A 27898-nucleotide genomic window follows, 5' to 3' on the forward strand; every position below is an offset into this window, starting at 1 on the left:
GTGTAAAATAAAAGTTTAACATTTAGATACCACTCATTTTATTATCTGAACAGATAATAAAAGAAAAGCAAGAGAGAAAGACCTAAGAGCAACAGAAAAAGAAACCAGGTAAAAACCTCATCAACAAGCACCAACGCACCTCCAAAACCTTACCAAATACCTGAGTCAGTACACACACTCAAGTTGTGCGGGTTTTAATTGGGTTCTAAAGTAGTTCAATAGTTCGTATTTGTTGGAATAGTAATTTGTAAGGGTATGTAAGGGTACATATGGAATTGTATTTGAGAGTCTTATGGGAGCATAGTTATCAAGGCGGCAAGGTGGCCAAGGCATTGGAAAGGGTCTAAAATCAAGGCGACACCAACAAGGCGGCAAGGCGCCCACCTAGGCGTCCAAAGCACCCAAGGCGATCAAGGAGCCTGGACGCCTAGGCATTACCTAGGTGATGCCTTGATAACTATGTATGGGAGAATATGTTTGTAAGTTAGGGCATATTTGGAATATCAGTTTAATTTCATTAATAACACTATGGAGAAGAAATTGAGAGATTCACTTCTGTATTTTCCCATTTCTTGTTGAAGGATTGGCTCGGTTCCCTAATTGGTTCAGTTGGTTTGGTTTTGGTTCTCTCTATAATGTCTAGATTCATTACACCAACAGCTAAATAAGGTTGATGTGTCAGCCTTAGCTAAACATGCTTTATTTGTAATCACTCTCCTTATTATAAATAAAGGCGGCCTCTGTCATTTCTGACAAGACAAAATATTCTCTCCCTCTCTCTCTCTCTCTCTCTCTCTCTCAACTTGGTATTAGAGCTCAATCCCTTTAGGGATTATTTTTAGAGTCCGCCGCCGCCGCTACCACCGCCGAAGCTTCGGCCTCTTGGTTCAGCATGGTTGACAGAACATGTGTTAATGCCTGTCGCACCACACTAACCATCGATAACCATTAACCACCACCACCATGCTAACTATTGTTGCTGTCCTACTGTATACCGTCGCCGCCACCCCCATGGCCCTTTTTGCCCTCTTTTAGGGCATCATCTTTGGTGTCAATCACGTTGTCCTACCATTGCCGCTGCCTGTTGGCCCTCCTTAGGCCACCATTTGTTAGTTGTCACCGCCGGCCCCTCAGGCCACTCCCTGCCACCGCCAGCTCCTCCAGTGGCCTTCCATGCTTCCACCGGACCCTCCAGGGGTCTCCTTTGTGATCGTTGTTGCCTACCGCCCCTCCAAGCCCCTTCACAGCCTGCGCTGATGCCTTCCAAGGCCTTCTAAGGCCTTACCTCCCTTCATCAGTGGTTTCTACGAACGTTTACGGCCTTGCCTGCTTGCACCAGGCCTTCCAGGCCCTTCCTAGGCCACCGTCTGCTTGCCCCATGCCTCCTAGGCCTCTCCAGGCCCTGCCGGTGCCTCCTGCCTACTTCTGTCGGCTCTATATTTATCTCTCCAACTGTTGTAGCTTCTCTTTGATGCTTCTTTGATGTGTTTCTGCCCTCTATATGGTTCTTTAGCTCTCCCTCTCTTGTGAGTAGCAACTTCTTTCCAAAGTCTAGTGCATTTGTTTGATTTTTAATGGAGGGTTCTAGCACATTTGCTGGTACTGGGAGCGGCGACTTGAGTCACCCTACTGCTCCTCACCATCATTACTTTCGCCAACCCGGACCCACTAAGTTGAATGGATCAATTACCTTGCATGGTCTCGTGCCTGCCTCCTTACCATTCGTGGTAGTCATTTTCTGGGATATATTACTAGTGACACAGTTATGCCCACTGAACCTCCAGCTATGGTAACTGGTTAGCTAATGATACCCTGATCATGTCGTTCCTGTTGAACTCCATGGAGCCTTCCATTAATTCTAGTTTTATCCTCCTTAATTCAGCCAAGGAGTTATGGGATGCTGCGAAGCACACTTATGGTCAAGCCAGCAACTATGCCCAAATTTATAAAATTCATGGTTAGGCTCGCGATACTACACAGAAGGAACCCTCTGTGTCTACCTATTACTCTACACTTAAGACATTATGGAAACAATCGGATTTCTATCATCCCATTACCATGACCAGCCCCACTGATGCAGCCACAGTTGCAAAGGAACGTGAAATGGAACAAGTATATGATTTCCTCACTGGTCTTAACTTGAGCATGATCAGATACGTGTTCAGGTTTTGAACAAGAGCACATTTCCTACACTGCTTGAAGCCTATAATATTTCAGCATCATCGTCATTCTGTCATAATGCCTCCTACTCCCCCCTCCTTGGTCTCCTCCTGTTACTACACAACAACCCTCTTTACCTGTGGACAATGCTGGTCCGGTCAACAAGGCTGGTATTTCTCGTGATCCAGTAAAATGTGACTATTATGGCCGCCCACATCACACTAGGGAGACTTGCTGGAAATTACATGGTCGTCCCAAAGGGGCGTGAAGGGAGGAAAAACTGGTTCTACTCATCCTCAAGCTCACTTGACCGAGACTACGGAGGCCCCTACTAGTTCTATGTCTACAGAACAACTTGTGACTCAGCTTCAACGTATGGTGACTCAGCTTGATTCCTAAGTACTTTCTCATCTTCTTCCCTGTATATTTGGGTATGTCTACTTTACTCACAACTCATCCCCCTCTCGGTCGAAACTTGACCCACGGGCTTTCAAATGTATCTTTCATGGATATTCACCAAAAAAAAAAAAAAATGTATCTTTCTTAGATATTCTGCTTCTCAGAAACATTACAAGGGTTATCATCCTCCCTCTCGCAAGCTGTTTATTACCATGGACGTGACTTTTCACAAGGAAGTTATTACCAGTCTTCTCTTCAGGGGGAGACTCTAGAAGAAGAGAATCCTTCATCTCCTTTTGTCATTGATATTGTTCGTCTTCAGGGGGAGCAAGGGGAGCAAGCGGATGAGATTGATGTTGCTACTAAACAAAAGGATCTCATCACCTATTCTCGGCAAAAGAAAAAGACTATCTCAAACATACCATGCTCATCTACGCCCACAGAGCATGTTTACCAATCCAAGTACCAAGTAATGAATCTCCTCCTGATCATGATGATCGCCCTATTGCTCTTAGAAAAGTAGTAAGGGCCTGCACCAAACATCCTACTTCTAACTTTCTCTCCTATGAGTCCTTGTCCCCCTTTTATTGTGCCTTAGTTTCTTCTCTATGTCTATTCCACAGGGTTGGAAGGAAGCTATCACAGACCCTCAATGGAAGAATGTAATGGTAGAGGAAATACAGGCCTTGAAGAAAAATGACACTTGGGAACTTGTACCTTGTCCTATAGGGAAGAAACCTGTTGGATGTAAATGGGTGTTTACGGCGAAGCAAAATGTAGATGGGACCATTGCTCGTTATAAAGCTAGATTGGTAGCCAAGGGATACATTCAAACATATGGCATCGATTACCAGGAAACTTTTACTCCAGTAGGAAAGATGAATTCTGTTCGAGCCTTGTTATCTTGTGCTACAAATCTTAGATGGAATATTCAACAATTGGATGTAAAGAATGTCTTCTTGAATGGCGACCTTGAGGAAGAGGTCTACATGGATTCCACCTGGCTTCGACTCATCTGCTACAGCGGGTAAAGTATGCAGACTTCAGAATTCTCTCTATAATTTGAAACAGTCTCCTCATGCCTGGTTTGGCAGGTTCCAAAAGGCCATGCAGAAGTTTGGTTTCAAACAAAGTATGCTGATCAAACCCTGTTTGTTAAACACAGGGATGGCAAGGTCACAGCTCTCATTGTTTATGTAGATGATATAGTGATCATTGGTGATGATGAGGCAGAAATCTGTCTACTAAAGACTCGACTGGCAACCGAGTTCGAGACTAAGGACCTAGGACAACTAAAATACTTCTTGAAAATTGAAGTAGCCCGGTCTAGCAAAGGGATCTTCATATCCCAAAGAAAGTACGTCCTAGATCTTCATGAAGAAACAGGAATGTTTAGGTGCAAACCTGCTGAATCTCCCATCAAAGTGAATCATCAACTCTGCAGCATAGATGGTGATTCTGTGGATAGAGAATGATATCAGAGTCTCGTAGGAAGACTCATATACCTTTCCCACACCAGGCTAGACATCGCCTATGCTGTGGGCGTGGTTAGTTGCTTCCTACATGATCCGAAGACTATTCTCCTTGAGGCAGTGTACAGAATCCTTTGGTATTTAAAGCCAGCTCCAGGAAAAGGTATTTTGTTCTAAAATAATGAAAACCTAAAGGCTGGAGTCCTTTACTGATGCTGACTGGGTTGGTTCTATTGACGACCGCCGATCCACCTCTGGCTACTGCACATTCCTTGGAGGGAATCGTGTCACCTGGTGAAGCAAGAAACAAGCTGTAGTTTCCAGATCTAGTGCCGAGGCTGAATGCAGGGTAATGGCACAAGGAGTGTGCGAGATTCTCAGCGATCTAAAAGTTGCACCTGAAGGACCTATGAGACTCTACTGCGACAATAAAGCTGTAATCAGTATAGCTCATAACCGGTTCAACACGATAGGACCAAACATGTTGAAATCGACCAGCACTTCAGTTCCCTAATTGGTTCAGTTGGTTTGGTTTTGGTGCTCTCTATAATGTCTAGATTCATTGTACCTGCTGGCTGCTGCTAGATAAGGTTGATGAGTCAGCCTTAGATCCTTATTATAAAGGAAGGCCTCTCTCTCTCTCTCTCAACTTTTCTTCTTCTTCTTCTTCTTCTCTCTCACTATCGCGACCTGCAACCTGCTATTAACTGAACCAGCAAGGACTGAAATATTGAACTTGGTATCAAAGCTCCTTGTTGGTTGAGAGTAATCTCCTTTCAAGTTTTTTTGGAACCCTAGAGCTAAAGAGGAATCCAGAGGCAATGTAAGGATCCTACCTGGAATCCAAGAACTTCAACCCAAAGGACAATAGGTGGAGTTTGTAGCTTCAGGGTTCAAATCGATGGAAAATTTGAGAGAAACAGAACCACCGCCAGGTTTGGAAGTAGCTCTACTTCTCTTTGTGATAGACCTATTGGAGATGAAACCAAGACCATGTATGTCGCCTATTGGTTCCTCATTAAGTGACTGAAACTTACTGCCAGAGGTAGAGCTTCTCCTGGGATCAACAAGAAGCCATATACCCAGAAAATAGGGTACCGCAAGTGCTGAGAAGAAAAGTTTTTTTTCCTTCTGTTCTGAACCTTTTCCAGCAAGGAGGTAGGACAGCTAGGATCATTCGAGTGTCCTCTATCAATTATGTATGGGCCTGCTTTGATGGGGTTGCAGCTTCTGTCCATACTCAGAATCATGAAAGGGTTGTTTCCACCCTGTCTCGCTGGAAAGGTCTATGACCTAGTGTAAGCTCTCTTCTTTGGCTTATATTTTTTTTTCGCTTGTGGAATATGGTAGTAGAAGTTGGTAAAGTATCTCAGTAGTGACTGGTGGCTTGAGATACATGCTTTGTTGGCTTTTCCTCTTATCTGGGATGTTTCCAGGTAACTGAAATCAGTACTTTTGTAAGTAGGAAGGAATGTCTGGGTTGAGTGTGTGCTCCCCATTTGGTTTGGGTATCAAACAACCTTTCCAGGCATGAATTGTGAATATGTCAAGAGGTTAGTGGAGCAGTGGAGTCCTCTGCTGGAGGTTCAATCAGTAAAGTCCCAGCATGTTTACTTTGGAGAGCTCTAATGCTCAAATTTCAATTGTCAAGTTAGACAATACAAAGTATCTGGACTGGGCACACTCTGTGAGACCGTCCTTGAGAAGTAGAGGGAAGCTAGGATACATCAATGGAGCTCTTCATCTTAGCATTTACTACCCACCTCTAAAACAAAATCACAACGTTGAGTGAGAAGATTACCAACAAAGGCTATTCATTAAGGATAAGACTCATCTACTTCAATGTCGTATCCTAACAGGAATGCAAGGGGAGAATTCTCATCTACACTCTAGGACAACTCACCAAAAAGCATTATTTGATAGCATGCACCACTCCTAAGCTTTGATGACCCAAAGATCAATTAAGAGCTAATGGCATCTGCATATGCATTATAAAACGTTATTTTGTCTCCTGGGGATTGAGCAGGATTGGATTTGGCAGAATTCAACTGTTACTAAACACAATTTTCTTCTCAGGATACTGCAACAGATTGTTTAGTCCATCCATCAAGAGGGACCTATATTTGTATGTATATATAGACTTGCACAAAACAGAGACTATGAATACATACACATCGAGAATTCAACCATGTATCCAACATATTCTCTTCCTAATTGGTAATGAAAGAAGTGCATTAATCACTGACAAGGAAAACTATAAAAGCAAGGGTGAAAACATACCATAACCACGAGGAATAAAACGCATATAGTCTTGTTAAGAGAACAGATTATTCCACAGAAATCAGCATAGAATAGTGCTTTATTAAATCCTCTTTTTTATGAGTAACAAAACTCATTAAATTTGTCTTCACTCATTCTGTGCTCATCACACGGTTGTGTGTGGAGGTGGGCAATCACTTTTCATAATTAAATGGGCATCTCTTCAACCTTTGCCTCTTTATGGAAGATTGACCAAGATTGTATCAACAGGATCAAAAAGAGGCAAAGCCCAACAAATACAACTGTAAATGCTCATTAGGTGTGACCCATGAATAAAAGTATTTACACCAGCTGCACAAAGCATGAACCATCATAAAATGTCACAACATTCTCTGCTCAGAATTCAGCATGAAATCCAGGAAATCTAAGAGGATCAACACTGATGGGAATTAAACTGAAACTATTCCTTGTCACCTGCTCTCTATAGCAGTAAATTAAACTAAATAATCCACTATTTACTTAATGAATAAAATCCATCCCTTCACTTGAATCTTTCAACAGTTACTTAAACTTAAAAGCAGCTAATTAAACTTAAAATGGCAAAGATGTGGGGGTAGAAAAAGGATCCATTTAGCCGACCCTGTTTAGTGTGGACAAGGATAAGTTGAGTTTGATTTTATGGGGGTAGAAAGAGAAAATATTTATCTTAATACATATTACAAGTGAGAATACCTCAAGCACAGTTTCTTGAGCGCGGCGACCATAAACATTTGTAGCTTTAAATCTGGCCTTACCACTTGTCTAACCTACGTCAAAAATCAAGTCATGTTTTCTAATAAAATAAATAAAAAAGTTTCAGAAAGTCAGAAGTTGAAGAATGGTATACAGAATGAAAGGACTTAAATGCATCAATGTCATAACAAGAAAGATCATGCCTCACTGATAAGTCCTTTCCTAGTGCTGCCAAATACATGTTTACTTGATCTCAATCTGTAAAGTCATTAAAAGAGTTTAATCAATCATTGAAATGTTTCTTCATATAAAGGCTTAAATCTGAAAATGAAATTCTGATTCAGCACATGCCCAATTAATTGTCGATAGGAAATCATCAAGCATAACTTTAATCCCTTTCTCGGATTTAGGTTTCATCCATTGTGATGTAATATATTGGAAATATTATCTATAAACCCTAGTGTTGTATTACACCTCAATAAATGTTATTATTTTTTTCATTTTTTTGTCAGAATTGATCAACACTTCAATGAATTCTTTCAAAAAAAAAAAAAGATGCAGTTGCCAACTCGTTGTAATGTTACAACAAAAACAACATAGCCATATCCCAACTAAATGAGGTAGGCTACATGGATCCTTGCTCTCCAATCCGCTCTACTCGAAGTCATACATGGTACAAGACCTAAGCTTTGCATGTCTTTCCTCACCACCTCTCCTAGACTTAATTTAGGCCTGCCCCTAACTCTTTTAGATCTTTCAATCTGAATCAAATCACTCCTCCATACTAGAGCATCCTAAGGCCTCCGTTGAACATGGCTATGCCACCTCAAACAACTTTCTCATAGATTATCATGTATCAGAGCTACTACCAACTCAGCTCTAATGTGATCATTCCTTACTTTGTCCTTCCTAGTTTTGCCACACATCCATCTCAACATCGTCATCTCCGCTACACTTAGTTTATCTGTATGACGCTTCTTAACGCCCACCTCGTTGTAATGTTAATAGTACATATTTCAAAGGCATTAAGCTTGTCTGTGTAAAGAGAGAAAGGTTTGACATTATTTGAAAAAACTTTTCTTAAATCCTTCTCTGGAAACAATTCCATATGTTTATGATGAAAAAAAAATTATTTAATAAGGCAATATTAGTACTACCTTATCAGAGACCGATAGTGTTCTTTTAATTTCTAAATTAAAGTTATAACTTTTTGCAGCACTTTGCCATTTAGCCATGTCAATTGTAAAGCAGGTGCAAAAGAGAGGAGAAGTTTATGCTAGAGAGAGAGAGAGAGAGAATGGATGATATGTGAATCGTACTTTCCATATGTTCATTACACATTCTCTTTTTCGCTTCTTTCATTTCAATTGAGGTTCAAAAATACAATAGCATCTTCTGTGAAGTTCTTGTTGGAAGTGTGTCCTTCAAATTTATAAATAAATTGTTCATTTATGTTTATGATTACATGACATTAACAAGTTGTGCTTACCCATAGATTTTTACCTAAAATCTGTTCACAACTAAGGATAGAATTGGCCATTCTGTTCATATGGTTGTCACATTGTGTGTGCTCATGAATGTTGATACAAGTGTCCATGTACATGTTGTGGTACACTGAACTGGATTACATGAGATTCTTGAATGGATTACTATCAGTGGGTTAAGGACAAGATCTCACTAGTAGTTTTTTATTGGTACCTATACCTGAGAGGGTCCTCATCATTATAGTCAGGCTTTATGGGTTTTTAGTGTACCAACGGTTGATGTCTCTTCTACCTATATATCAATGTGTTGGATTCTTGGTGTTTGACTGTGAACGAGAGAGATGCTCAACAAAGAATCCACTTCCCTATTGGAGACTATCTGAACATGATAGGATGAAAATCCGGACCCGGTGACACATTTTGTAAACTGTTTACAAAAGGTTTGAAAAATAGCATTACATACTAATATTTATTTTGCAAAAGTTTTGGAAAAAGTTATTGGTACCCAATCAATAGTTCAAATTCTCTGCAATCAAATTTAGATAGACCTGAGTGGCGGCAACTATATTTCCATGCCCTGAGGTCTGTTATATGATATTGAAAGTGGAGGGGCTGGGTCGTGGTTAACTGCTATAACTTTGGGAGATTTAAGAGTTATATTTACTTTGGATGTACTTATGACATAGTTATCAAGGCGTCGCCTAGGCATCCAGGCTCCTTGGGCGGGGCAGGCACCTTGCCACCTTTTTGGGGTCGCCTTGATTTTGGACCCTCTCCTATGGTTGCCTTGCCGCCTTGATAATTATGATTTTTGGTAAATGTTGTTAATTGAGATCGATGACATATTGCCATTATCCATTAATCACCTATGATAGATTTCCAATTGGGATCCTACATCTTCCCAATACTAGCAACTGAGATTGAAACTTGCAGCGTAATTATTAGTTGTTAGAGAGAGACATTTATTAAATATTAAAGAACGTTTAATTGATTAATTAATGAGATCAATTCATTACTTAATATATTATATATTGAGGAAGGGCAAATTCGAGAAAACTCAACAAATTTTAAAGAAAATTCTTCCTCCTGTCTTTATCTAGCTAATATAATATATTGGGCAAAAGAATGTTGCACGGTCACATGGATCCTATGCCCAGACACAGGAGCACGTAATATTACCACTCCACCCCCGTGAAACAAAAATCCCATCCATGTTGATGCCCCTGCGCGCTGTCATTGGCCCCCACGCTGATGCAGGGGCCACTTGACCAGGCAGCAATCTCTTGCCCTGATATATTATATAATATATTAAACGAAAGGGTGGGGGAGCTTGAGAGAACACTTACGAATTCTCAAGAACGCTCCTCCTATGTTCCTGCCTGTTAATATTCTATATTAATACTATACATTAAAAAAGGGGAGAGTTAGTCTCTCTCTCTCTCTCTCTCCCCCCTACCAAGATACTTGCTCTGGATATCAAGTGTTGATCTCTCTGAGGGTGATTGGCGTGTAAGAGTTGTCACATGCCCTCACTGCAATCCTTAGCTGCTGAATTGTAAAAAAGCTCATCCCTTGGACTTGTTGCACTTGTGACACTCAAGGAAACTGTTCTCCCTATCCATGAGATAGAAATTTTTGAATACCCTATGCCTACGAGAGAACTGATTCTTAGGTTTAACAAGATCAGTAAAAGTAAATGTACATTCCACTGCGTTCAATCAATCCTTCAGTTCTCAGGGCCCCAATTCACTAGACCCACATTTGGAAGGAAAAAAACGTAAGCAGCCCCTAAAATTAATTATATCGAAGACATTCCACTCCGGCTGCAAACTGAGTTACCTACACTCAGACAGCAATCTATTTCCGGCAAAGAAGTCAAGTAGCATTTGAAAATTGTAATTTCCACGATTGAAAAAGCTAATTGCAGTTGAAATACCATCAACATTCAAGCAAAAAAAATCACACCAATAACTGCCCCAAGTTCTGCTAAAAAGAAAGAACAACAGAAAGAGAGAAGAGGATCACAACTTACCCCATCTCTAAGAGAGTAAAGCATGCAATCCGTGAACGAACAGAGTTACTGGAAGGAGCAGAAGTGAATAGGGGAAGCTTGGTCTTAGTAGAATCGAAGAAAGGCGAGTGGAGCATTTTTATTCCCTTTTGCGAGTAAATCTGAGCATTCATGAAAAGCGAAGAACAAACGAATCAGGAAAATAACAGATTTCAGTTCCAAATCCAATCCAAGAAGAAGAAGAAGAATCACCTAAAAGAGACTTTTTATTGAGTTCAGTGAGAAGCTCAATTTACGAGAGCGGCCTCGAAGAGCGCAGAGCTTGGCGTGCCACGTGAAAAGATGCTTGAGCTCCACTCTCATATGTTGCCACGTGGTTCGCTTTCTATCGTACTACCTAAGGAAATATCACATGCTGATTGATGAGTTTGCTTAAATAGTGAATCAAAATCTCCATATAGCCGTTCGAGTCCTTCTCTAACTGCCACGTTGACTCGGACAAGAGAGCCAACGCCCGAGTCCTGAGGTCAAGACTTTTTTTAACATTTTAGGTATTTTTTTTATAAATTTTTAACATTTTAGGTAGCACTACCCTTTTACGTCATCGCTGTGGCAACTTTCACTCATCTTCCACTTGGCGTTTTGCGCGCAGCGCAGCGCAGCTAGCGCATGTACACACAAATTCTTCCACAACAATAACAACATCTTAGCATTATACCAACTTAATAGAATCGGCTACATGGATGTTAGAAAAGACAATAGAAAAAAAAAAAGAAGTAAGAAGCATATAATATCGACACAAATTAAATGGATGCCGATAAAATTTAAACATAAAAAAAAGTAAGGGGGCATACAATATTGACACAAACTTTAAAACACCGACCCTTCTTAGCTACGAACTGTTTTTTAACTACCCAACATTCTACCCAAGGTCTCGAACTGGAATGTAATACTTAAAAACAGTATCACATCATCAAAGTCCAACTTAATAGGGTTGATCTCATGGATCTCTTTGATCTTCAAACAGCTTAATCTGAGGTCATACTAAGAACAAGGCCTAAGCTAAGCATGTCTTTATTCACCACTTCTCATAAGATTATCTTTGATCTACCCTTAGTTCTTTAGTTCCCTCTATCAGGATCATGTCGCTCTTTCGTACTGAGGTGCTTGAAAGCCTCCGTTGAACATGGTTATACCACCTCAAACAACTCTCTCTAAGTTTATCATGAATTGGAGCTACTCCCAACCAGCTCTAATATAATCATGCCTTACTTTATCATTCCTAGTTTTTTGTACTCATCTATCTCAAAATCCTGTTTTATGCAACACCAAGTTTTTTATATGACACTTCTTCATAGCCCAACATTCTACCCTATACATCATAGCTAGTCTGATGACATTCCTATAAAATTTTCCTTTAAATTTTAAAGGGATGCATCGATCACACAATATTCCAGTCGTGCCTCTCCACTTCATCCACCCTATTTCAATCATTTGGGCAACATCGTCGTCTATGTTGCCCTCTTTGTTTACGAATTGATCCCAGATATCTAAAGTGGTCACTTTGCAGGATCTCCCTCTCATCAACATTCATCATTGCATTATCTGTCCCAAAACTTATAAAATAAAAGAATCTTCCAAAAGGCACATCCTTGTTCTATCGGTGAAAGAGTGATTTGATAATTTCAACTTCAAATTCAATCATTTATCTTTTTATCTAATGTCATACCCTCATATTTACATGTAATCCTCTTATAATCCTATGCACCTTCTTGGTAGTCCTTTTTTACTAATTCAATTCTCTATTTTGCCATTTGCCAAACTTGAATTAGTTTAAAACTTGATATGTGGGCATGGGACCTTAAGATGTACTTATCCACAAAGTTTTAAGCCCGTCTAAACTACCATGCACCAGAATAAGTGGAATCGTATACTGATTCCATGTTTAAGCTGTCGTTTCCTAAAACCGCTCCACATAAGAAATTGGTGGTGTAAAATGACACTTTAATCATTATACAACAATATGAGTACCAAGAAATTGAATAAAAAATAGGAACACACCTAGTTTTGCCATTTTTTATTTTTTTTTTTTGGTAAGAAAATATTAAGAGATTAAAATTTTGTGTACATATAAATCACAAGGCCCCATCCCATGTGTCAACTTTTAACTAAAACGGACTTGTCCAAGTGGCAAAATCCAACCACTAAATAGGAAGGTAATGGTCCTGAATCTAGATAGGCCAGTCAAATAGCCGTATCAACTGTCCACGTGGCAAATTAGTAGTGTGTATGGGAGTGGATTCACAACATAGGTATGTATGAACCATTCCCTTTTCTTTGAAATTTTTTATTTATTTTCTAGAAAATTATTAGTCTAATAAAGAAAACAAATTCCACTTGTCAAGTTAAATGGATTTGAAAGAGAATCAAGTGAAAAAAATATGAATAGTTGTGGACCCACTGCTTTCCACCTGCTACACAGATGGCCCTTTTCTTTTGGGGGAGAGAAGTTTGGGGGGATTGAAAAGTGATTATATTTGACAAGGAATAAAGATGGAATTTGCACTTTCTACAGTAATATGTCTTGTATTTAGTTGCTGTTCTACAAACGACTGGCCAAGGCTATAGCCCACCTCAAAAGGACCTTTATCGCCTACGGTTCCCTACCCGGTACAATTCCTACAATTCTCTAACAAGGGGAGCGAAATGACCATTCCACCCCCCTCTTGTTAGAGGACTGTAGGAACCGTACCAGGCAGGGAATCGTAGACGATAAAAATTCCACCTTTTTAAAAGCAGCATATACCAAAGAAGTCAATCAATTAATAAGAGAAAAAAGCAAAGTATGGGTTACATAATTCTGTTTCCAGAGACAAAATAAAATGAAGCCTAAATCTAAATTGCAAGCCTCTGCCCTTCGTTTTCTGTATGGATAAATTGAGAGATAGGTTAAGACATCAAAATTGACTTGGTTGTTCTTCTTTGACAAATGAGAGCTGATTTTGTGCAGCTCACAAAATTGCAACTCAACATGTGGAACACTACAGATTTGGTAGACTTCTTGTTTCCCAACTTACACCCAAACTACAATAAGCAAAATTTCAAATCAAGCTTCCATGTAAGTAACAAATACCTGAAAACCCAACTACAAAAACTCAATTGGAATTTTACCTGCTAACAATTTCTTTTCAATTTATTTTTCTTTCCTTTTTTTCCCTGGTTAGATTTTTTTATTTTATTTCCCTGGTTAGATTTTTTTATTTTATTTGGGGGGGGGGGGTGGATACTAACCTGCCTGGATTACTTACACCATGACAAAGAACGAAACCCACAATGCTGCCTGCATTAGCATCAGGAAAGAGTATAGAATAAAGCCAAAATGTTCTGTTTAAGTTCATCTTTGCATGAACAAAATAGGCAAAAAACTTAGAAGGAAAAGAAACTGGTACACACAGAACATAAAAAATATATAGCTTCTTATGGAAAAAGATCCCTCCACATAGTGCCAATAATAAAACATCCGATAAAGCAATTATTCCCCTTTTTATAGGAAAACTAAAATTCAAGTAGGGATCTAAAAGGTCTCAAAAATTTTCAGCATGACAACATCAAACGTTAGAAATTGTGGCTCAACTATGGACATTGTGTTCAAAGCTGTTAGTTCGTAGCTCTGATCTAAACCCAGCTATGGACATCTGAAATTTGGAAAGTACCAACCAAGACAAGTGACTACAAAATGCACTCAGGTTCCAACCTATTGACCAGATCATCAAGCGGAGCAGAATGTGCAGGGGGAACCAAAAGCCCCAAAATTGAAGCATCTCTAGAGTGTGCATAAGTGATAGACATCCTATTCCAATATTGCTTATGAGAGTCTGAACAATACTGATATTTGTATGCTTATGCATTTAACAAAACTGAATAGTTAGTATAAATACATGATACATTTGTAACAACGAAGAATACGGTCTACCTGTAACTTTCTCTTTCCCGTACTTTCTTCTCTTTTAGTAACTAAATTACAGGTGAAACAATAGATCTGAACCTGTGAATGTGATACCTGGACCCTTGATTTTACTCAACATATCCATGTTGGATACAACCAAATTCCAACAAACAATTAATTCTTCATTAACGTATCTAGATTAGCAACTTGTTTTGGTCACTTGGAAATTCTATATAATTGAAATGTATGATGTGTCTGTGTATCTGTAACAAGTAATCAGATTTAAATATAAGTCCCATACACTATAATCAGTCAGACTCCTAGACATATACCCACACCCACTCCTCACAACAGATTGCCTGTGAAGATAAATAGAGACTGTTCATCATTTTCATTTGTGTGTGTGTGTGTGTGTGTCTGCGTCTGTCCTAAGTCATAATTCATACATACAACCACTGGTGTTTGAACCATTTTTACTTGAGCAACCGAAAAGAATCTGACACTGCTGGGGTAGTGGGAAGCCATTAGATATAAAATTATCCTTTTATGATAATCACATCCAACTCTTAAATTTAGAAATGATATCTTACTAGTAGTGTTTACTCAAGTTATTAAAACAGAGGTTTTGTGAATGTCACAAGTCGCTCTCATTGCCTATTTGTAAATATCACATGGGATCTTAGACATCAGAAACCCCATAAAAAAGGGGGGGGGGGGGGGAGGATAAAAAGTAAAAGTAGTTTTTTTCCTGAAATATGATTGGGGTGTAAGATTACAGATCAGTAGGTACTCATTTCGTTAAAACAATGCAATTTTATATTACATTATCTTTAATTTATTAATTAAAAGTGAAAATGGTAAAGTAATAATAAGGGATAGGACATTAACAAGAGATGGAAAGATTATTTCTATAGCCTACTAAATGATGACATTTCAAGTAATAGTGCCTCGGAAGACTGCATTACCCATCAAGACACCACATGTCGTAGATATGTACGAAAGATTACGGTGTCTGAAGTAAAAGAAGCTTTAAGGAGGACGAAAGTAGGCAAGACACTAGGCCCAGATGAGATCACAATAGAAGTGTGGAAGATCTTAGGATTCTGTGGTTTATCTTGACTAAACAAGCTGTTTAAGCACAAAGAAAATGCCAGACGAATGGAGGAAAAGCATTGCGGTTCCGATTTACAAAAATAATATGATATTCAGAGCTGCAATAATTGTAGAGTCATAAAACTAATAAGTCATACTTTGAAATTATGGGAGAGGGTTATTGAAACCCACCTACAGGAAACTACTATTAAGGAGAACCAATTTGTTTTATGCCAGGAAGATCCACGACAGAAACTATTTACTTACTATTAAGGAGAACCAAAATGTTTTATGCCAGGAACGATCTCCATATGGTCTTTATTGGCCTAAAAAAAGCTTATGACAAAGTCCCTAGAGAGAATCTGGCAAGTACTAGAGAAGAGAAGTGTTTCAAATAAATGTGGATAAAATTAAAGATATGTATGGTGATGTGGCGACTAGTGTAAAAACTGTGGGGGGTCAAGGTAGTGAATTCTCAATTACAAGTGGGTTATATCAAGGATCAGCTTTAAACCCTTATTTGTTTGTGCTTATCATGGATGATTTAACTAGAGACATTCAAGATGAGGCTCCCTGGTGTATGTTTTTTGCTGATGATATTCATCAAATCATTCTGTCACCTCTCAGAACTTTCATTCAAAGGAGTGCTCGCTTTGTAAGCACGAACTGGTCAATATGTGGTGTGTCCACTTACGTCGGTGAGGAATCGCTATGCCCTTCCAGTGAGTACTCAACTTAGAAAAACTGGACTGAACAACAATCTCAATGGAAAAAAAAAAAGGAACCAAGTTGCGATCAGAGCCCTACCGGATTCCCCATCTTTTTTGGAGGGACAGATTAAATCTTAAAAAACCCTACAATTCAGTTTACTATTCATATTGTTTTGGTGGATGAGACAAAAGCAAAGATTAACGCCAAGTTGGAGTTATGGAGATCAACCTTGGAATCAGACAGTTCTCTGATAAGTAGAACGAATACGGAGTATATAGTGTGTAACTTCAGTTACACTAAGACAGATAATGAGGTGGTAAAAATTGATGAGATGGAGATTCTGCAAAGTGATTATTTTAGGTATGTAGGCTTAATCATAAGTAAAGAAGGTGATATAGAGGATGATGTTTCATACAGAATTAAAATAGAATGGATGAAGTGGAGAGGTGTGTCCGGAGTGTTGTGTAAACGATGAATTCCTTTAAAGCCTAAAAAGGAAAATTTTATAGGACAGTCATACGACTGGCAATAATCTATGGGGAGAAATGTTGGGCAATCAAGAACCATCATGTAGATAAACTCACTGTAGCAGAGATGAGGATGTTGAGATGGATGTGTGCAAAACTAGGAAGGATAAATTAAGGAATGATCATATTAGAGAAGATTTGGGAGTAGCTCCGAGCCTCCAATACAGTATAAGCTATGAGAAAGTCGTTTAAGTTGGCATGACCATGTTTAACGTAGGCCTTTGAATGCTGCAATACAGAAAAGTGATTTGATTCAGATTGAAGAAACTAAAAGGCCAAGGGCAGACCTAAAATGGCCCTAGGAGAAGTGGTGAAGAAAGACATGCATAGCTTAGGCCTTGTATCAAGTATAACCTCGTATAGAGCTGATTGGAGGGTAAGAATCCATATAGCGGACCCCATTTACTTGGGATAAGGCTGAGTTGTTGTTGCACTCTTTAATTTATTTATAAAGTAAAAAAGGGTTGGGGGAAATTCTAGATGGTAAACAATATGACTAAAACTAGAAATCCTTTCTATTTATCAAAAATTGTGATTCGTTCCAAGCAAGGGTCGAATCTTTACCTTAACCAGTAAAAATAGCTTGCTTACTACAGCCAATCCTCAAAGATGCACCACAAGATCCAAGCAAGCAGATCATGGAAATTAGACCAGCCTGATGATGGTTGCCACATGTTAGCATCTGGCCCACCTCTCCACTTACACATCTATATTATCTGCTGTTCAATAGAATGTTGTATCATGCAACCCTACTTGTCTGAACAGACGCAGAGGCTGCCAAGGCCTCTGCTATTAAAGAGACTGGTTGGCGAGCCTGAAGGCAAACACCTATGTCAAATGGGAGCAATTCAGATCCATCAAAAAGGATATTAACCCCTGGCAGTGCTACTTGTCTGCTGTCAACATCTTCTTCTATTTTTGCTGTATTCAATGGTGGTGAATCTTCAATGAGCCTTGTAGCAGCCTCATATACAGGAGTAAGAGCATATGACCTGCAGTTATTGTCCAAGAGTTAGGGTGGTCTCAGGATAACATAAGAAGACAATGACAAATTGCACCAATTTGTACAGATAATTAAATAAAATGTGTTTGAGGGGTCATCTTACGCTGATTTTTCTGAATCTTTTTAGTTTTAAATCATGGTGTTTCGATTCATAACAAGGTTATGTTGTTGCCTAAATCTTGTGATCAGCCAATCTTTGGAGCATTCTGCATTAAGTGAACATCAATGGAATAAACCTTGGATCGACCTATCTTGTTAGTGGAGTAGGCAATCTGTACCGATCTCAACGGGAATGGTTAATTGACCCATGGATTTAGGGATCGGGATCAGATCAGCTGTATTGACCGAGTTAACTTGGGACCGTCTGGGACTGATCCCAATTGATTCACAGATTACCTCTCTGAAATCAGTTGTAAAATGTCCCCAGATCATTGTTTTCCCAAGATTGAGCCAATACAGCCAAATCTTGGCCAAGTTGACTCAGGGATCATATTGGGACCAGCAGTGACTGGTCCTATCCAGGAATCTGATCCCTAGATCTATGAATTGAACTATATTTTGACGAATGAGTACAGGGGAAAAAATGTATATGTATATATATATAAAGTATCTTTCCTTATCATATGAACAGGTGACAAGCTGTCCTTCTGCCCGAAGTCCCAGTGTCAAACAGTACAAAATGGGGTATGGGTTATGACTCTAATCCAGCATCCCTGAACCCAAAACTTGTTCCTAAACGTTGCAACACAGGAAATGAGTTGGGAATACTTTGCTTCCTCAAGCCACCAGCAGGAGATATATCAAGATTCTCAGGCCTATCAAAAGTATCATTCTTAATGAAGTTCAGATCATGGCCTTCTATCATGTCTTTATGTCCATTTAAAGGCTGAATACATTGAATGGGAAAAATATTCACCCAAGGATTACAAGAAGTGAAAGATAGAGGAGGAATTTAAAAATATGATACTGCCCAACCTTGCAAGTTAAAATGTTCTAGCTTGAAGGGCATGCTACAATAAATTTAGTTGTGATACATTAACTTCCAGCAAAGAGGGTTAAAAAAATAAAAAGAAAAAGACAAAGTGAAAAACCCTTTGGAGGTATGGATCCCACCAGTAAATCAAAAATAAAAACTACAAAACATAACAGTAATGTAACAAAATTATGAGGGGTATTTTTTCTGTATATATCTGTTTTTTATATTTAATTTAAGCAGCTTGGCCATGACTATAATAATAAAGGGATATCTCACCATAGGGCTTGCTAAATATTTCCATCTCAGTACTCTTTGCTCATTACATACTTGATCATAATAAATACCAACAGAAATAAAATTATTTCGAATAGTAAGAGAAAAGACTAATAAAGAATGCATGGACCCTAGCAAACAGAATATTCTCATAGATCCCACCAGAAATGTTTTGGGCAGGAAATATTATTTAGTTACCTTAAAAATATGCACATCAATGGAAAACCAGTATTTGAGAACATATAATTTAAAAAGACTAGAAACGAATATGCCATGTGGGGACATAAAAGAAAGACTAAATAGAAAAACCACCTGAGGATGTTACCATCAAAACTCATAACTTCTGTCCTGCAACGCTGCCGGTTTGCAAGTTTTACTCTCTGAAATTCACTTGAGGCTCCAGAAATAGGAGAAGAAGGATCCACAAGCGGATTCCACCTTCCACTTGCATAGGTAATTAGTTGCCGAGATAATTCTCTTGATTGTTGCCTCTGGTATAAAAGTTTTGCGGTAGAACCAGTTGCTTGATACTCCACACAAACATCATGCAACCTCCTTCTTAAACTTTTCATTCCATTATGATGCTCAGAAAGTGAATCTGTTTGAAGCAATTGTGACAAGACCACCCTCTTACAGATGGTGCTGCATAATTTTGGACTGAAAAGTGGAATCCCAAAATGCACACTTAATGGAACCCATTCATACTTTTCATCATCAGTTGAAAATGCATCTGATTCTCTCACTTTGTAAAGTTTTAAGAGGCGAATGTAACCTATTGTCCATAATTCCATCTTATTTGACAAATCAGCAACCAGTGAATTTAGCTTTCCACTTTCTTCAGCGGATAGTCCCATCTCCTTCCCTATATGAGCACTTGAACCATCAGCATTTTTCAGAGGCAATGGAATATCCATAGTAATGATCCTTCCAGATTCATCAAGATCATACTTGCTCAGGGGCTGAACCAGCACAGCTGAGTATTTTAGGAGTGAGTTTAAAGAATGCAGAAGTGTATTTCCCTTGACCAAGTTCCCTTCAAACTTGCCTCCTAAACCTCCAATTGTAGAGCCATCCCAAGACCATATCAGGGCCTTCTCACAACCAGACAATGGTGCAGGAAGCAATCGCAAACACTGCCCTTTCATCAATACAACAGATAGAGGTCCACCACCCACAGCTGAATAAAGTGTCAATTTCATCCAAGGTGTCATAGATGGATAAGAGGGTGGACCAAAGTGAATAGGACCTGTAGGTCCAGGTAAAACTGACGAAGAAGGAAGAGGAACCATAGATACAACAATATCATAGTCACGAAGAAATAACCGGTCTAACGTTGCAGGTGCAAGAGCAGCCAAGCTTTCACAGCGAAGAATATCAACACGATATTTTCTTTTCCTCCTTGGAATTTCTTTTCCAGATTCCAGAGAGTCAGCCAGCACAGATTTCCCATCAGTCTGGAATTTAGGTTCCAGTTCACAATCTTCGTTCCAGCCACTCTTATTTTCAGATAAAACAGCCGAAACTGATTCATCACCTGTACCTCCACTAACAGATTCAACTATAGCATCAGCCACAGGCATATTAGAATTTATTGAACCCTGAAGATGCTCATCACCATCTGCCCCAGTTTCACTTCCACCAGCATTGCTGGATTCCTCAGTTATGTCAATATCAGCTATAAGAGAAATAGCCTCATCATTGCTCGAAGATTCCATTCCCAGTTTAGCACCGACTTCCTCAACCACTGAATCATTACTTACTCCACCTGATTGAAGACATTCTAGAACACATCGAAGGCTATATGCATGATTTGCAAATTCCTGCAATTCACCTTCAAACTTTGTTCCCTCCAATGTTGTCAGATCCTTGCAAAGTTCAGCAATGCTAGCATCGCCCAGTTTCCCTGCTTCGTATAGTGTTACAGCATGAGATTTCAAACCTGCAAAAGACCATTTAAATCAACTCAACAGTGCTTCGTCCAAACAACAAAAGACCCAGTACAGGAATTCTTTTCAGACTGTCCCACCTGATCTGGGGGCTGGAAACATATCTTCCGTCAATTCAGAAGCACAGAACACATGGCCCTAATTTTATGAAATGATAATCTATTATATTAATTACACGGACCATGATTACTATCTGTCCAATGGAACTTAAGTAACTCCATTAGCGTTGCATGATAACAGTCTAAAATATGGCCAGGATATACCTCTATCGGTTCTAGAAATTGATATACATCTGTAGAAATAATAAGAAATTATGATATACATGTAGCAGCAATAAGAAACTCGGACATTTCAACAAGAGGTGATATATTGTTGAAGCTAAGGTTCACTAAGAAACAAAAAATAAAGGCATAAACTACCCCTCACCTATCTTGGTATTAGCGCTAGTGCAAGCCAGCACTAATACCGAGACACAAGTCACAAGTCTCGATTTACAGGCCAAAAGTCTAAGGTATGGTTAAGGATAAAAAAATAGGGGAAGTGGATAGAGAAAGTAATGTAGTCCTAGATAAGTGGGAGACCTACTAAGAGCCAAACAACAGGATCAAATAACAAAAGGGGCTGCTGGTTCGAATGGACAGCACTAGGATTTAGGTCAATTCCTAGGGTTTGGGGTTGGATATTGGGAAAGGGGTTTATAGGGTATTAATGGGCAGGTCTAGGGGGTCAATATGGTATAAAAAGGTTAGGGTTTGGATGAGTTTTGAAATTCTGCAATTTTGGACAGAATTGAATTTTAGGGTTTTGGGTTTGGGTTTTAATGGAGCAAGGAGATGAAGAGGTTAGAGTGGGAGTTTGGGGCTGAAACTTGGATCGAGTGTCAACAATGATGTAAGGGATGTATGCTGAAAGTTTGGTTTAAAACTGATGGACAGATTCGAAGTTATGGAGGTTTCCTAATAGAAGTAGGAGAGAGGGGTAAAACTGTAATTTCAAACAATCGGCTGGGTGGATGGTGCTGAAATTTGAATCGAGTCTCTCTTAGAGGAAGACTCGATCAAATTTTTAGCAGGTTCTAATGGTTAGATTTGGCTGGGCAGAATTCTCACGAAAATCACCTTGTATGTGACCTTCTAGAAGGAAGAAGAATAGTTGCAGAATTTCTTACTTGTTACAGGTCTTCAATGGCAGCAACTTTGAAGATGAACAATGGAGTCTCCCGATCTTCACAATGCAAGGAGATAAGTAGCAGCCCTCCCGATCTTCACAATGTAAGGAGTCGATTGGAGATCCACCAATCCCTTCCACTTTGAGATCCACAAGGATATACACTCACAAGAGCAGCAGCAATGGCAGCAAGCATAAAGCTAAGTTTTATTAATCAAATTCGTGTTCAATATATGGCCCCCTTAGAACCTTATATAAAAGACTCAAAATTAGACTTAGACACTAAAAAGGAATGGCCTAACCCAATCCTTAACCTATTAGCTAACTTAAATTGACTAGGAAACTGAAATAAACTCAAAATAGAGTTTTAATGACTTAAAAACAACTTAAACTACTTAAAATAAAGAAGATTCCCTAGTAGCCAATAGGATATAAGAACTTATTAGCCAATAGGATCACTTCACTTAAATTAGACCAATTGAACCAATTGGATGCAACCAATTTAAACCGGTTCAATTAAAAACACACAATAAAAACTAAGTATTAGGCTAATCCCGTATGCAACCTATGTACCCCTATTTTAGGCCCAGAAAAGTGGTCTATTACATTAGAAACCCATGGGATCAAAGGCCCAACATGTATGTAACCCAACCCAAGACTTATTTCTAATGAAACAAGCCCTATTTGGTGATGAATCTGCATCAACTCTCCCCAACTTGAAAAAATCCGTCCTCGAATTTTGTAGTGATGAGGGGGAATCAACATGTGATCAGCAGCTTTGACCATCCCCAAACAGAATTCCGGTGAAGCAGGAACATTAGGAATATAGTCTTCAAGGCGTGGAGCTTTCTCTTCAAAGAACCATAGTGGCATAACAAACTCTATGTGCTTGACCTCTTCAAGAACAGTATCTTGGATGTCGATGATTTCTTGTGGAGTATTCTCAACCACCACTTCATCTTCCATGTCTTCAGCCTTGTCTACTTTGCTCTCTTCAGTGTAGACCTCTTCAGTAGTTTCTTCTACCATTGTGTTTTAGACCTCCACATCAATTTGATGGTTGGGCTTCTCAACCATGATCTCAACTACTGGTGCAGCTTGGTCTACTTGAGTTTCTTTAGCTATAGGTTCTTGAATATCTTCAACACAAACTGCCTTAGTAGAATCTTCTGTTGGTGCATCCTCCATTGGTGAAACTTCAAACATAGTCGATGCCACTTGCGTTTGAGTTGACATGTTCGGCAGTCCCTGTGGCTGTACAGTTGATGTTGTCACCTTTGGTTGTAACCCTTTTAGAGTAAAACAATGGTATAGACGGTGTCGATCAGGTAGGACACACGAGTTGTTTTCAGGTTCAATCCAACCTTGTCGGGTGTCCAACCAATCACCACCTACTGCAATAAAGCTCTTTGAATGTGGTACCGGTCGACACCAAGCTCCATCATGGTATGAAGAATACCCAAATTCAACAAAGACTTTACCTGTAGGCATGATGCAAATCTCTCCTGATTAGGACAACATATCCACCACGGATTGTGAAATGATGTTGTTACGTCGCCTCTCATCAACAACTAATATGGTTGTGCTCCCATTGGGTAGACGAACTTGGGTCTTGAAAACGAATGGAGGTGGATCTTGCCTTTATTCTACAATCTGTAACCGATCACTGATCTTATGGAGCATGTCCATGATTGCAGCCATGGGATCAGGTGGGGGTGGTAGTGTTGGATCAACAATAGGGTTGCCATGTTTGTCCATGGCTCTGATACCATTTAATGTAGTCCTAGATAGGTAGGAGACCTACTAGGAGCCAAACAACAGGATCAAATAACAAAAGGGGCTGCCGGTTCGAATGGATAGCACTAGGATTTAGGTCAATTCCAAGGGTTTGGGGTTGGATATTGGGAAAGGGGTTAATAGGGTATTAATGGGAAGGTCTAGGGGGTCAATATGGTATAAAAAGGTTAGGATTTGGATGAGTTTTGAAATTCTGCAATTTTGGACAGAATTGAATTTTAGGGTTTTGGGTTTGGGTTTTAATGGAGCAAGGAGATGAAGGGGTTAGAGTGGGAGTTTGGGGCTGAAACTTGAATCGATTGTCAACAATGATGTAAGGGATGTATGCTGAAAGTTTGGTTTAAAACTGATGGACAGATTCGAAGTTATGGAGGTTTCCTAATAGAAGTAGGAGAGAGGGGTAAAACTGTAATTTCAAACAATCGGCTGGGTGGATGGTGCTGAAATTTGAATCGAGTCTCTCTTAGGGTTTGAGGAAGACTCGATCAAATTTTTAGCAAGTTTTAATGGTTAGATTTGGCTGGGCAGAATTCTCACGAAAATCACCTTGTATGTGACCTTCTAGAAGGAAGAAGAATAGTTGCAGAATTTCTTACTTGTTACAGGTCTTCAATGGCAGCAACTTTGAAGATGAACAATGGGGTTTCCCGATCTTCACAATGCAAGGAGATAAGTAGCAGCCAATTCATCAGAAAGACAACAGAATCTCAAGTTGGTAATTTCGGTTGATCAGAAAATTCAATAAGATATTCAGTTTTCACTTTTCACCTTTTGGAGAGACATTTAATGTACTCTTCTTCCTATAAGAGAGAAGAGGCATACATACACACAATAAAATATGAACAAAATGGTGACTTTGTAAAAAGTTTCAAATATGATTTATCATAATGTAAATTTCTTGTAGCTATACTACTCTCAAAGGCTGATTGAGGTCAATCTACCACTAAATCTGGTAACCCAGGTATCAGTCCTTTCAGGATCAGTCACTGATAAGAATTAACAATGAATACTGGTATAACTGTTTGAATCACTCAAGTTAATCCAAATTAAAAATGATCCCGGTCAATGTGTTAGGTGAAACACTCGGTATTACTAAGGAAACTGATCATGTAATGAAACTTAATGTTATTTCAGACAAGTAGAAAGAGCAGTCCAAGAGTTAGCACTTAGCAGCTGTCTCGAACTCAAAAGAGATGAAATAAAATAAAGGGCACCCTAACAAGTGATGAGAGAAAAATGCAGTGTGGTTCACAAAAGACAATCATCCAACAACATACCAGGTGAAACAGAACCCATCATGAGATATGATGTTATATTGGCATCAACAATAAAAGCAACACGAGCATGACCACAAACTGGCCCATAGTTTTCTGCCCCTGAAACATCTTGTTGAAAAGAATTGCCATCATTGGACATGTTTGCTGAGCTGATACTACCACGAGAACCATCTTCTTCATCACTCAGAATAATATTAGGAGTTGCAGTAATGCTTGAATCTTGAAGAATAGATGCAGGATCAATTACTTTAACTGCCCAGCCCAGTCGACATGCAAAAGATGCAGCAGCCTGCAGCTGAGAAAGGTCAGCCTGTAGTGTTGCAGCCAATTCAGCAACAGTTGCATTCTCACTTGAAACAACAAACACAGCATAGAGTAACCTGGACAAAGGATCTTAGTTAGGTTTAAGCTTCACAGTGAAAACATTGAACAACAAAGTTGTACACCAAATAAATGTTCAATGTATTTTTTTTAATTATTCAGAATTTCAGATGCAGGAGAGGAAATGCTGACTAGTCCCACCAACCTGCCTAGTTTCTCAAAGGTCAGGCCGTCAGGGTCAGCAGTTCTGGTCCAGATTGACATTTACCAACGTGAAAAGAATTTTGTAGTTCACTTTATGTTGATGCATCAGGAAGATTGGATATTTACCAGCATCACTAGAATTTTGCATTCACACTAATTCAGGGAGAAATATTATTACGAAATTATTGTGTGATGCCTTTCATGTATTAATTTGACCCATATAGCTAAATATGTGTAAGATTCTTGTAAAACCACATTACTCTTATATTTGAAGAGGTGATAAGGATTTAATCAGATGAGAGGATTTCTGGACCCTCTCGACAATAAAAATATGTACAATACTGTTTGCCCACAAAGATGGTTCCTTTAAGGGAAAAAAAATGTAGACAATTTTCAATTTAAAAAGATTCGTCTTCTTTTTTATATAGGAGGAGAAAAGTGGGCTTTGAGCATTTCCGGTTCTATGATTCATTGTTTGGAGACTTCTGGCCATTCAAAATCTTCAATCTTCTAGAATTCCACCCTTCTCTAAGGAGAAAGTATTTGATCAATTTTCCAAGTAATAACTTTGCTTTTGTAAATGAATGAAGGAAGAAAAACAACACAAATAAAACGGGAAGAGGAAAAGAGGGAGAGAATTAGAGAGAGAGGAGAAATCAATTTTATTTTGGGATGGATTCGAGTTGGGATCTTTATTAAATACCATGCCAACTGGACCAATTTCTGCCCCTGTATAGTCATATAATATCCTGGGGATTCTACCAAGTTCTGCTTCTGTATAGTTATATAATATCATGGAGGGGTCTAGTACTAGTACATAACCAAGCATTACATTATGTCGGCAGGGATCCCACCCATGCTGTGAGCCCCATACCAGTGTAGGGGTAGATCCACTACACAAATTTGATCCTTGCCATTGTAATACAGCATATCATACATATGTTGGCTTAGCATTTTCCATAACATCGAAATGCCACCAAAAATGATTCAAAAGAACTTACTCTTCAATGGGATCTTCATAGGACTGCTCCCTGTTGGAAACAAACCCTTCCAGCCTGGAAACTGAATCAGTATAAATGTTAATAACTCAAACTCGCACTTGCAAAGAAAATGCATAAACATGAACAAGACATGAGAAATAGTCAGTTTCAATTTCTTTGGGTGAATAAATATTCATTACCAAAGAGGAAAAGAACAGGGAGCCCCGACTAGCAAGGGAGAAGAAAAAATAACAAAATACTGCAAACAAAGCAAAGCCCAATCCTCAAGAAGAGGTGGGCGACAAGAAAGAGGAGGGAACTAGGGAAGGCCCCAGGATACAACAATATGCCTGTTCCTTGGGGTGTCCCAGCAATAAGATGGGACAGAAGCAAGCTTGCCATTGATGTCAAAGGAGATAAGAGTCCCAGATGAGTTGAAGTGATCTTGATCTAAGAGACCATTTTCTGATGTTGCGCTTCATCCAAATCTGATTGATGGTGGTGGCGAAGGCAAGCTTCCCAACAGTATCACAAATGGAAGAGCCGGCAAAAGTCATGTCTATCCAGATACATTCTCTCTGCAAAGGCAGAATCCGTCTACTCCTTGGCCAACATTTTGCTAAAACCCCTTTCCATATGGAAGAGGAAAGGGGGAAGGAAAAAAAGAGACGATCAATGTTTTCTGAGGCATTCCAACAGAGACTACAGGACAGGGAGACAGCAATCTGACGGTGGATAATGGATTCCCCGATCCATCTTATACAAAAGAGCAATAGACGGGTTGGTCTCATCCAATACCAATTCGAGATCATATGATCTTTAAACAATCGTCCAAAGTCATGCACCATTGAAGGACCAATAGAACCAAGATAGAAGTAAGACAAAGGGAACTTAAGCTTATGTCATCAAACACAGGCTTGGAATTGGTGCTTCAAAGTAGTTCTAGGTCTCTTCTTCTCTTTGTTCTGACCCCTGGTCATCTTTTTTTCTTTTTTTTTTGGAGTTTAAATAAATTCATTACCAAAGAGAACGAGGACTACAGCAGCCCCCAAAAGAGGGGAGAGGAGAAAAAACAAATGCACAAATACACACGCAGGCTGAGACCTCAAAGAGAAGAGGCGAAGGCCTAGAGAGAGGAAGAGGGAAGACCCCAAGAGACAA

The 27898-nt window shown here is 39.3% G+C and overlaps 2 protein-coding genes across 5 annotated transcripts in view; both read right to left on the reverse strand.

Moving 5' to 3' along the window:
* LOC122668142 (isoamylase 3, chloroplastic) overlaps nt 1–10705 on the reverse strand; it is a 74003-nt gene extending 63298 nt beyond the window's left edge. The window contains exons 1-3 of one of the 2 annotated variants that reach the window (XM_043864727.1): nt 10539–10705; nt 7226–7280; nt 7023–7091 (exon numbers count right to left, since the gene is read on the reverse strand). In XM_043864727.1, the coding sequence (XP_043720662.1) occupies nt 7023–7091; nt 7226–7280; nt 10539–10690 (276 nt within the window). In that variant the 5' untranslated portion in view covers nt 10691–10705. Of the gene's footprint in view, nt 1–7022; nt 7097–7225; nt 7281–10538 lie in introns of those variants that run through there. The other variant, XM_043864728.1, reaches the window with a different exon arrangement.
* Nucleotides 10706–13801: 3096 nt separating this feature from the next.
* The window catches only part of LOC122669816 (protein FAM91A1-like), a 38615-nt gene continuing 24518 nt past the window's right edge, over nt 13802–27898 (reverse strand). For 2 of the 3 annotated variants that reach the window (XM_043866674.1, XM_043866676.1), the window contains 5 exons: nt 26759–26819; nt 25233–25612; nt 19358–20984; nt 17228–17785; nt 15213–15291 (listed from right to left, as the gene is read on the reverse strand). In XM_043866674.1, the coding sequence (XP_043722609.1) occupies nt 17533–17785; nt 19358–20984; nt 25233–25612; nt 26759–26819 (2321 nt within the window). In that variant the 3' untranslated portion in view covers nt 15213–15291; nt 17228–17532. Of the gene's footprint in view, nt 13858–15212; nt 15292–17227; nt 17786–19357; nt 20985–25232; nt 25613–26758; nt 26820–27898 lie in introns of those variants that run through there. The other variant, XM_043866675.1, reaches the window with a different exon arrangement.

This window comes from Telopea speciosissima, chromosome 7, assembly GCF_018873765.1.
Source record: "Telopea speciosissima isolate NSW1024214 ecotype Mountain lineage chromosome 7, Tspe_v1, whole genome shotgun sequence".
Classification (NCBI taxonomy): domain Eukaryota; kingdom Viridiplantae; phylum Streptophyta; class Magnoliopsida; order Proteales; family Proteaceae; genus Telopea; species Telopea speciosissima.